Source organism: Sminthopsis crassicaudata, chromosome 3 (genome assembly GCF_048593235.1).
Source record: "Sminthopsis crassicaudata isolate SCR6 chromosome 3, ASM4859323v1, whole genome shotgun sequence".
Classification (NCBI taxonomy): Eukaryota; Metazoa; Chordata; class Mammalia; order Dasyuromorphia; family Dasyuridae; genus Sminthopsis; species Sminthopsis crassicaudata.
The window spans coordinates 302,710,289-302,722,732 of NC_133619.1; the positions used below are offsets into that span (position 1 = coordinate 302,710,289).

Consider the following 12,444-nt stretch of genomic DNA (forward strand, 5'->3'; position numbering starts at 1 on the left):
GGATTGAAGAAACTAATTTGAGACTTTGGAATTTAAAAGTCTATCAGGGAATGGAAAGAAAAAGAATGGAAATTTGATGAAATAGAAGGTTGAGGAAAAGGTGCTTTTTAGAATTAAAGAGGTTGAGAGTTTTTAATAAGATGTTAAGGAGCTAGTGAGATAGGGGTACTTAGAGAGATATTTGAGGCAAGTGAGTCTCGGCTGAGGAAACAATGTAGGGCACAGGTAGGTTGATTTTTGGCTTTAGTAAGGAATAAAAGGCATCATCTGTTCCACTGAAACAAGAAATAAGGAAGAGACAGTTGGAAATAAAGCTGAAAGGCTTCAAGGAGGGAAGTTGAGAAAGTTCTTGTCAGAAAGATAACCTCAGTCTTTGTGAAGTAAGAGGCAAGATCATTTGTAGAAATAAAGTTGGACATTATCGATTTTGTAGTAATTATTGTGGAGAATGAAATAGGGAGTCAGTAAGAGTTGAGAAGTACCACTTGGGGAATTACCAAAGGTTTTCTTATAATAAATTTATACTATTTGAAATGGACTCAATTTTGTGACTTTCTACAATGATGCTCAGCAACCAAAGAAGCTGTAGGAATGGCGAAATTGGATAGCAGAACAGAGGTTACCTAGAATTGAAGATTAGTGGTGAGGGTGGGGGAAGGGCAGACTATGTTTCTACATGATGCCTATTAAAGTGAAATGAAGTATGTGTACTGTATTCTAGATTCACTCGTGATAGTTTCAATCGTAATTTGTTTTTCTTCTGATGTGTACCCTTTATCATAATTTTTTGAAATTTTGAAACTTTTTTTAATAGCTTTTTATTTTTTCAAAAAAAATTCCAAAATAATTTTTGCAAAAGGTCTCTCCCTTTCCCAACTCTCCCCCTTCTCTCCCCTAGATAGCAAGCAATCCATTCTAGTTTAGACATATGCAATTCTTCTAAACATTTACATATATGTCCTACTGTGCAAAAAAAAAAATCAGGCCACAAAAGGGAATGAGGGGAACATGAGAAAGAAAAAAAAACCAAGCAAACAAAACATCACCACCAAAAAAAGATGAAAACATCATGCTTTGATCCACATTCAATCTCCATAGTTCTCTCTCTAGATGCAAATAGCTTGTTCCATCACAAGTTTATTGGAATTGCCTTGAATCATGTCATTGTTGAAAAGAGCCAAGTCCATCACAGTTTGATCAAACTCTTATTAGATATAACACTGGCATTCTGCAAGATTTTAATTAATGCATTTCTTTCCCCTCCCTTTTCCTCTCCCTCCCTCATTTTTGACTATAGATGTGATAAGTTTGTGTGTGTGTTGTGTGTGTGTGTACACACACATACACACTCTATAACATGTCTTAGGTGTTCATTTAAAATTATATAAATTGTATCTATATTGAATATTGTACAAGTTGGTTTATTAGAATTTTGTGAATTACAGCATTAATCATTTAGTAATTCTTCTCTAAAGAGATCAACATATTGAGAAATTATTTGATATCTTCAAACCAGTTTATAAGAAATAAGTTAGCTTTGTTTTATTGATGAAAATAAAGTATTCATTGATAAGAATAAAAATATGTATTTTTCAATATCACAAAGGACATTAGCAATGATACTAGTTTTCTGATTCCAAATGGAATACTCCATTCTTTAATTTGTTAGAAGAATGTTTACAATATATGTTACATAATGATGAGCTTGTTGTTATTGATGCAGAATCCAAACTCTTTAAAGATACTGAAAATTATATACTGTAAAACTGTAAAATTCAGAACCCTTAGATGGGCTGATTTTTCTGGGTAGCTGACACTTTACCCTTTTAAGCAGCAAAACTTCTCATTAATAATTTTCTAGAAAAATTTTCAAGTCTTTAATAGTCTATGGATGGTCAGTTGGACCTGAACCAGTCTCTAAACTATGAATGGTCTGGAGTGAAACAAACTGAGCCAGAGACAGGATAGTCAGGAATCAAATAGAAGTTTTAATTTCAAATTGAGGAAAATTGTGATGGTTGTTTGTTCTTCATTCTCAAGAAGACCCTGACATCAGGGAGGTGATGCTGTGACATGCAAGTGAAGTGGATTTAGGGGAAAGCTGTGCAAGGTTACCTGCCTCACTGTCTGCTCCAGAGTCATCTGGGTCCAGTGGCCAGATATAGATCAGGACTGGAGATGGCCCTAGATGCAACAAGAGAGCTTGGTCTTTTTAAGCTAAGGTCTTCAACCAGTTATAGTTACCTCAATCAAATCTCCTTTTCCAGCTAGTCCCCCCCCCAAAAAAAAAATCTAAATAAATGAATCTGGGAAGGGATGAGTTTTAGCACCTGTGGCCAAAGGAGAAATGACTGCTATTTACATTCAATCTAAGTCAGTCAGGACCAATAACCAAATTGAGCTTGACCTAGGACCTGTTGGCCAATTTCAATCAGATTGGTTTACTTCTTAAGAAGAAAATCTAGCCAGTAAACCTCAAGATAAAAATGCTTACAAGCTAAAGTTCACTTTTCTGAGAAATGCTATTAGTTTCTTTATCATTATCATTATTATTATTATTATTATTATTATTATTATTGTTATTATTGTTATTATAGCTTTTTATTTACAAGACATATGCATGGGTAATTTTTCAGCACTGACCCTTGCAAAACCTTCTGTTCCAACTTTTCCCCTCCTTTCCTCCACCCCTCCCCCCAGATGGCAGGTAGACCAATACATGTTAAATATGTTAAAGTATATGTTAAGTACAATATATGTATATATATCCATACAATTATTTTGCTCCATAAGAAGAATCAGACTTTGAAATAAGTTAAAATTAACCTGAGAAGGAAATAAAAAATGCAAGCGGATAAAAACAGAGGGATTGGAAATGTTATGTAGTGTTTCATACTCATTTCCCAAAGTTCTTTCTCAGCATGTAGCTGGTTCTATTCATTATTGAACAAGTGGAACTGATTTAGTTTATCTCATTGTTCAAGAGAGCCACGTCCATCAGAATTGATCATCATATAGTATTATTGTTGTTGAAGTATATAATGATCTCCTGGTCCTGCTCATTTCACTCAGCATCAGTTCATGTAAGTCTCTCCAGGCCTTTCTGAAATCATCCTGCTGGGTCATTTCTTACAGAACAATAATATTCCATAACATTCATATGCCACAATTTACCTAACTATTCTCCAGTTGATGGGCATCCATTCAATTTCCAGTTTCTTGTCACTACAAAGAGGGCAGCCACAAACATTCTTACACATATCTCTTTGGGATATATAAACCCAGTAGTAACACTGCTCGATCAAAGGGTGTGCACAGTTTGATAACTTTTTGAGCATAATTCCAAATTACTCTTCAGAATAACTGGATGTATTCGCAATTCCACCAACAATGTATCAGTGTCCCAGTTTTCCCACACCTACAACATTCAGGAAATGCTAATAGTTTCATTCCCAACCGTCTCTTCCTTATATCTTGTCTCAGTGGAAGAAATGATGACTTTTATTCCTTAATAAGGAATAAATCAATCTACCTATGCCCTTCATTCTGTTTCCTAAGCTAGAATCTTAATCAAGGAAATCATCCTCTTTGACTTGTGTCAATAGGATCAATAGGCCTTTCAACACAGTCATTCTTAGGTCATGAGTAAATAGTGGTTTTAGAGGTTGAGATTCCTTTAACTGGTTACAAGCATGAAAATTGGTTTGGTTTATTACTAGCCTCTTCACCATGTCTGCTACTTTTGGCTCTACCTGGGGAAAATGGGGAAGCTCCAACAAATATCAAATTTTTTATTTTTTTGCTGAGGCAGTTGGGTTTAGTGACTTGTCCAGAGTCACACAGCTAAGAAGTATAAAGTGTCTGAAGCTAGATTTGAACTCAGGTCTTCCTGATTTCAGAGCTGGTGATCACTTTACCACCTAGCTGCTCCTAACAAATATCGTTTAATGTAAAATCATAAATCACTCAAGTACACTTGGTGCTGGTCAAAACAATACATTTTGACAGAGGGTAAGATCATCCAGAAGGTGAGCACAAAGAATTATTTTTATGCCAAGCTCAAGGCCTTGCTTTTCCTTCTTGGGCCTTAGCTATGAAAAATGGGGTATCTGCAGATATCACAGAGTATTATTGTGTCCTGAATAGATAACATTCTCTGGGGGGGAAAAAAAAGTTTTTCTTTAATTGGAAGGCCCTTTCTTTTCTTTTCTTTCTTTCTTTTTTTTTTTTTTTTTTTTCTGTAGGGAAAAAGATCTTGGAGAAGCTTTGGAAACTGGAGGTTGTGATCTTGAAACTTTGAGGAATATAATTCAAGGGAGACCACTACCTGCTGATTTGAGGGCAAAAGTTTGGAAGGTAAATTGGAATGAAAGTATAATTTATAATAACTCAGTGCTTGAAGGATATATCATTTTCAATACTCATTTGAGTATTTGAAGATTACTGTAGATGTTATTATCAAAGCACTGTTTCTGTAAAATTTGGGAAGGAATTTCCCAATAATGCTTAATTGGGATTAAGCTTATTTTAATTAAGTTAATTAAGGTTAATAAAAGTTGTAATAAAAGTTACACTCCCATGTGCTAAGTTTTAGGGTTGATAGTAACTCCAGATAGCAAGTACTGTATAAAAGTCTATTCTTTTTTTTTTTTTTTTTTAATAGTGTTTTATTTTTCCAAATATATGCAGGGATAGTTTTCAACATTCATTTGGATTTTCTAAATATAGAAAATAGGAAATGATTGGATTTTTTTCTTTTTCTCTTCTAGATTGCTTTAAATGTTGCAGGGAAAGGTGACAGTTTAGCATCTTGGGATGGTAATCTGGATCTTCCAGAACAGACTACAATTCACAAGGATTGCCAAGAGCTCATTGGTAAGCATGAAAATTATTTTCAAGTTGTTTATATGAAATCTAGAAATTATTAAAAATATTGTAAGAGCCCTGACCCTTAGAAAATCTCTGGTTTCATTTTGATATTTATTCAAAGTAGTATATGACCCTTTTTGAGGAGAGATTGTAGATGAAAAAAATTGCATCAAGTTGCAGAAATCTTTAATGATTGGGAAAAAAAGATTTGCTCTTTACGCTATATGCTCAGTTCTTCATGTTCTTGTATCCACATTTTTATTATCTCTTATTTTTGTTGCAATGTAAGCTATGTTTTGATCATCTATACAAGAAATCTCCAATTTACAAGTACAGTGTACTATAACACTTAGACACTGTGTGTTTCTAAAGCAACAGTGTTATAACTGACAATTAGTTTGCATCTCATAAAAGCCTATTTTGACTTTAGTATGGTTGGGAATCACTGCATTTTTGCTTTGCCCCTGAAATGATTTACCTGTATCATTTCCTTTTGGACGCTGTCTTCTTTTTGTTCTTCCTCCCTTAATATTTCAGTTACAGTACATTTTATTGGATTACAACAGATAACATGGTGTATTTGGAGAAGGACATTGTAGAGCTTGCAAGGGTTGTGGTGGCCCTAGAGGCATGAGTCTTTTCTTTAGCTATGTTGTTGTATTCCTGATGCAAGATGAGACATGTGATTCTTGAATAAATCATTTAACCTCTATGGACCTCAATTTTATCTACTATAAAGTAAAGGGGTTGATTTATATGATTACATACATCCCTTCTATTTATAGATTCTCAGTCCCCATGTTTCTAAAAGCTATGACATACTGTCTTTGACGGTTTGATAAGTGAAGTGAAATGTAGTTGTTCTAATTTGCATTTTTATTCATTATTTGGAGAACTTTTTCTTAAGTTTGTTAGGTTGCACATCTTTTTAACACTTTCTGTTTGTGTCCTTTGACCAGTTATCTGTTGGTCATTGTCTCTTACTGGTATTAAGTTATCACTTCCACGTATATCTTAGATATCTAATTTTTATCATATGAATGGTGCAACATTTTTTTTCCTGGTCAACAAATCTGGGTTTTTGTTTTTATTTAATTTCAGATATTGTATAATCAAAGTTATGTTTCATATGATTTTTTTAAAAAGTATTTCTCTTCTATCCCCCCCCTTTTTTTTTTTTTTTGGTTTAAGAATACTCCTCCCTAGCTATAGTAATAAAGGGAACCTCCATCCATTCATTTCTTAACTTTTTTCATGATATTTATTATAATTATATTGCTTATCCTTTTGGAGCTTATTGTGTAGCATAAATTGCTGGTCAAAACGTATTTTCTCTTTAAGTTCTTTTCATTTTCCCCAGCAGTTTTTAAAATTATTTTTAAAGTTTTTTATTTTCAAAATATGGGTAGTTTTCAACATTCACCCAAATGTTACAAAACTGTATTTCTAAGATTTTTTTCTCCCTCCCACCCCCTCCCTTAGATGACAAGTAATTCAATATATGTTAAACATGTGTAATAATTTATACATATTTCCATAATTATGCTGCACAAGAAAAATCAGATCAAAAAGAGAACAAAATGAGAGGGAAAAAAAAAGCAAGCAAACAATAACAACAAAAAGTGAAAATACTGTGTTGTGATTTATATTTAGTCCCCACAGTCCTGTCTGGGTGCAGATGGCTCTTTCCATCAACGGTCCATTAGAATTGGCCTAAATCATCTTGCCCCAGCAGTTTTTAATCCAATTAGGTGCCCACCCAGTATTTTATGTTCTTTATTTTGCCAAACAGCAGACTACTTTACTTTGTTGATTTATGTAGAAATTGATTTATCCATTGTGTTCCATTTGCTTACTCTTCTGTTTTAAATATTACCAGGTAGTTTTGATATCTTTGGTTTTATAATGCCAACTTACAGATTATTTTGACATTTATTTTTTAGACCAGCTTTCAGTGCCAGAAGAAAAGACTGATGCATTACTCTTGAACGTTGAATCTGTAATTACATTTTATTGTAAATCACGGAATGTCAAATACAGCACATCCCTTGGTTGGATACATTTGCTTAAGCCACTGGTGAATCTTCATCTTACACGCAGTGATTTATACAACTGTTTTTATGCTATCATGAATAAGTACATTCCCAGGTAAAAAAAAAAAAAAAAAAAAAAAAATCTGCATTTGAATCTTAGTATTATGGAAATTACTTGTAAAACATTTCTGCTTAAGAAATATTTTCTGAATGTTTTTCTCTTATTAATTCTCTCATGGTAAAGCTATGTTACATGCACTTGGCTAAATTTTTGCATGGAAACCTTTTTTAAAAATTTGCTTTATACTTGGCTTTTAAAGTAATCTTCATGTCTGCCAACGTATTACTTGTTTAAATATTGAAATGTGTTATCCTTTATTTATGAAAAATGCCTCTGTTTTTTGCCTCCTATACTCAGTAAGATGTGTGCTTTAAGCTCCACTAGTGATATTTACTGATCCATCAGTGTACACTTTTATTTAGGTCACTGGTGGCATTCATATAGCAGCCAGTTGGCTAGAATTTTTTTTTTTTTTTCATTTTTTGGAGTTCTATACAATGGAGTAAATTTGCTGGCCTATATGGAAGTTGACTGATTTCTTTAATAACTGGGCGCAGATGGCTTAATATAATGATGATTTTTAATGTGGCAAATTGTTTATTTTACTGCATCCTGTTTGAGAGTTTTACACTACTATGCATTTTTGTCAGTTAATAAAGTGAGATACTATATTGGTATATGATAGATTATTATAAATACAGTGATGCTTTTAATAAATTCTTATAGAAGAATTTATTAATATCTGGAAAGGTTTTATCTTTTTAACTAGATAGACCTGGATACAGAGAAATTTGAGAAAAGTTCTGTTCTTTTGATTTTGGGTTGGTAACTAAAATGGATATGATAGTGGTGGCTTAATATAGGGCCTGGCACATAGTAAGTGCTTAATAAATGTTTAATGATTTGACATAATTATGGGTCTGTGGATAGTTCAATGCTTTTGGAGGAAGGAATTGCTTCCTGAATGGATCAGAAGACAAGTTGCAGCCTGTCTAACTTGGTGGGAAGAATATGGAAGGAATCCGTAAGTGGTAATGAAATTTCTGACAATAAATGAGACATTTCAGTGGATTCTCTTCATTAATAGAAGTAATAATGATAAAGATATTTTGAATTTATACAGTGATTTTTACTTTAAGTATCACTTTTTACATCTGTTATTTAATTTTATTTTCATATCAATCCTTTAAAATAGTTGTGGCTAGTATTTCTGTCCCTCTTTCACATCAAGAAGATTTCAGAATTTCTGATTTATGCATTGGTCTATCATGGAGCAAGAAAGTACTGGTCTTGGTTTTAGCATATTCCACTTATGATGTGGATTCTATTTGGTGCTACCTTATCTGCACAACAGTCTCACCAAATTCAGAGCTTCCCTGGCTCCTGGTCCCAGTTAGAAACCAAGTTGATTGCAGTGAAAGCTTGTGTGTGTATATGTGTATGTGTTGCTTTCCGATAGATCCAATCAGCTATAGTTTTGGTGGATCAGCCTTGAAAACTGAGGATACTATGCTCTCAAGTGAATGGATAAGTATAATCCTGTTTCCCTTTCTGCTTGTGCTGGGAAGCTACCAAACCATTGTCTTCTAGATTCCCCTCCCTCTAACCTCTGTCACTAGACTGTTCTAGGTAAAAATTATTCAGACAGAGAGGAAATCCTTCCTACACTGAACAAGTATAAATCTAAGACTTTCTTAGCCTTCATACTCAGTCCCATCCCAATTTGATATTGCTAGTTATTCAATCTTATGTCTCAGAGCTTAAAAGTATTTTATCTCTCTTGAGTCAGAAGTGGACAGCAGAAAAGGATCACCTTTAATGCCCCATGTAATATCAGTTCAGTGCATTTACTGAAAACCTTGCCTTTTTTGCTTTCTAGGGATTGTTTCCTGAAGGGGAGACCATTTCATCTCTTTCGATTGCTTATCCAATATCATGAACCTGAACTGTGTTCCTTTCTTGATACAAAGAAGATGACTCCAGACTCCTATGCACTCAACTGGGTAATAAAGTGAAAGTAGGGACACTTAATGAAAAATAGATTTATCTATAAATATATGATAGTTTTGTTTTTTAAGGGAGAAGAAAAATACTAAATTACAGAAAACTACTACTGATTTCAGGGAATTAAAGTAGTTAAATACTTATTATCTTCAGTAACTTTAAATTCAATCATCTTTTTCAAAGATTTTGCATATGAGGTTCGTCCTTTTTAGTTAACTCTTAATTGCACTATTAAAAATTGTCAACTTTATTTTAATACTTTAAATCCCTGAACTAAAAAGTGGTTGGACATTGAAAGAATACTTTAAAGAAGCAAATTTGTTTTATCAACAAAGTCTGTATAGAGACTTTGTTTGTATAGAGACTTCTTTATTTGTTAATATCTTTTTTCAGGAAGAATTTAGCATTTATTAACATCCTTTGATCTTGAAGACAATGTGTTCTTGTGACATTTCTATAGCCCATATATATGTGTATCCAAGCAAGTGTGTGTGTGTGTGTGTCTGTGTGTGTCTGTGTGTGTCTGTGTGTGTCTGTGTTTTCTCTTAAAATTTTTTTTTCATAATGACCTCTATATGTGTCATATTGGATTTTTCTTGCATCTGTGCAGGCCTACATTAGGCTCAGAGTTAAGTTATGAAAGCACATCAGTGTTTTTGGCTTTTCTGATGACTTTTTCCAATGCTTTCTTAATTTTAATGATATAAAATAATATATAGAAATTAGCTAGTATTGATCTTAAAGATATTTAAATATTCTCTTTGGTTTTCCTTTTACCATGTTGCCATCTTGCTTTAAAATGGAAACATTCTAAATAAAAGGGTAAAACTTTAAGTTTTTTTTTTAACCATTTGATTATCATAATAAGCTAGAGTAGGATGCAAAGCAATATTGATATTTTTACTTTTTATTTTTATTTATTTTTTCTGAGGCTGGGGTTAAGTGACTTGCCCAGGGTCACACAGCTAGGAGGTGTTAAGTGTCTGAGATCGGATTTGAACTCAGGTCCTCCTGAATTCAAGGCTGGTGCTCTATCCACTGTGCCACCTAGCTGCCCCATATTTTTACTTTTTTAAAAAGTGAATTGAACTAAAACTTTTTGAATGGGTGATAACATGATAAGAGGAAAATAAAGTTTTCCTGGATAGTTTTGTTGCTCATTGATAAAGCACTTATTAAATTAAAATCTGATAGCTTAGTATTGTTGATAAAATGATGAAAAGAAATGATAAGAATGATTATTGGGTTTTAGAAGCTGAACCTCAAAATATTATTGGAGTGCCAAGATGGTGTTATAAGGTGTCTAAAAAGAATTTGTAAGCATAAACCATCTCCAGTTCCAGAGGCAAAGATTTTATTGTTATTCTGAATGAACTAGATTCTATAAGAGAAAGTAGCAAAGTAGTGGGAACAAATAAATGTATTTATAGAGATAAAAAGTTTTCTGGTTTGGGGTTTGCAGCTTACATAGTTTCAGAGAGAACCTTTGATTTGTCAATTTTATGAAGAGTATTGATATGATATGCTAATTTTATGGCTTACTGGTTAGTTTAGAATTAAAGCTAGTCTTTTTTTTCTTGAGCATCATTATCATTATTAGTTAAGCCTTCCAGAGCCAGCATTACTGTTATAAACAGTAGTTGGTTAAGCATCTTCCATCCTGAATCAGCACAACTGAGTCCATAAAATCTGCCTAAAACAGACATCTTGCAATCAAAAAGTATATATTTAAGACAATCCAGATGATAGATACAACATGGGACCGTGGTATAGCATTCCTGAGGTTAAGATCACATCATAATAACAAAGTCTATGTGGGCTAGTTTGAAAAATAACACAATTCTGCCATTATTTTTGTTCCCATTGTCCTCTGACCAAAAAAAAAAAAAAAAAAGCTATTTAGGAAGATATTAACAACACTTTTAAAATCTCTTTGTAATAGTACTTTAAAAAATTTATAAAAAGAATTAAGTACTACTAGAAAACATACATTAATTTCTTTAAGATGTTTTGAATTAAACCAATAGGAGTAGAAGGTAGAACTGGACTTTTCGTCAAAAACCGAGAATTCTTAGTTATCACTGATATACCAGAGGAACTTAAAAAAAACTCTATAAGTTAGTATATTTTTGTGATTTAAAACTTAATAAACATTTATTCCGACTTAGTCCATGAAATTGTTGGGACTTTTTGGTCATAATTTTTAGATTCTCTGAATATCAACTCTGTTATTTCAAAAATACATTTTACTGTAGTCACTAAATATTAACTATAGGTGATTTTGTTTTATGTAATTGATATATTTCTTATTATCATCTTAGTCTTTCAGAAGCAATTTTAAGTTTCTACTTCTAGTTATTTGTAATATTTTGTTTCTCTTGCTGTATTTCCTGATTACAGCTTGGAAGCCTTTTTGCATGTTTCTGTTCGATTGAAGTCACTCAGGCAATATGGGATGGATACTTACAGCAAGCAGATCCATTCTTTATTTATTTTTTAATGTTAATAATCCTTGTCAATACAAAGTGAGTATAAAATTGGCTATTTTTAAAAATTTTCTTTTCCCCTTATTTCCATTTGTTTAGCTTTAATTGGTAATTTATATCTCTTTCCTTTCTTACAGAGATGTTATTTTAGCACAAGAATCTGACAATAAAGAAGAAATTATTCGTAAGTATTATTTTCTGGAGGAAAAAAATATTGGCCATTTAATTTCTTTATTTTTCTAACCTGTAAAGTTAGAGATTTGGACTAGGGTGGTATCCAGTCCTAGTATTTATTAATTCCATGAGCAGAGTCCCAAATTATTAGTTTTTTTTTTTTTTTTTTTTTTTTTAAGTCTTCTCATGTTGTGAATTGATCCACTATTCTGGAGAGCAGTTTGAAATTATGCCTAAAGGGTTATAAAACTGTGTGTATCCTTTGACCAGAAGTATTACTGCTAGCTCTGTATTCCAGAAAGATCAGAGAAAAACTAAAAGAATCTATATGTATAAAAATATTTTAGCAGTTCTTTTTGTGGGAGCAAAGAAATTGAGGGGAAGCACATTTGGTGAATGGCTGAATAAATTTTGATATATGATTGAAATATTATTGTTCTATAAGAGATAATGAGCAGGATGGTTTCAGAAAAAAAGAGAAGACTTATATTAATTGATACAAAATAAAGTAAGCAGAACCAGGAGAATACAGAACACAGTAACAGCAATATAGTATGATGATCACCTGTGAATGACGAAATGATTCTCAGCATTACAGTCATCTAAGACATTCCAAAAGACTTATGATTAAAAACTATTATCTCCCTTCACAGAAAGAATTGATGAGTGCAAATCAAAAGATACTTTTAAAGCTTTATTTATTTTTTGTCTATTTTCTTTTGCAGATGTGGAAATGCTTTTTGCATGACATGTTTAATTTATATCAAATTGCTTGCCATCTCAGGGAGAGGACAGGGGAGAGAGTGGAATAAAAGGA

General features: G+C 32.6%; 1 protein-coding gene across 2 annotated transcripts in view; it reads left to right on the forward strand.

The window, feature by feature from the left end:
* Nucleotides 1-12,444, forward strand: part of TBC1D23 (TBC1 domain family member 23) — a 55,093-nt gene that overhangs the window by 12,874 nt on the left and 29,775 nt on the right. For both annotated transcript variants that reach the window (XM_074301012.1, XM_074301011.1), the window contains exons 2-7: nt 4,245-4,356; nt 4,770-4,875; nt 6,813-7,017; nt 8,843-8,966; nt 11,368-11,492; nt 11,591-11,637. In XM_074301012.1, coding sequence (XP_074157113.1) covers nt 4,245-4,356; nt 4,770-4,875; nt 6,813-7,017; nt 8,843-8,966; nt 11,368-11,492; nt 11,591-11,637 — 719 coding nt within the window. The remainder of the gene's footprint in view (nt 1-4,244; nt 4,357-4,769; nt 4,876-6,812; nt 7,018-8,842; nt 8,967-11,367; nt 11,493-11,590; nt 11,638-12,444) is intronic.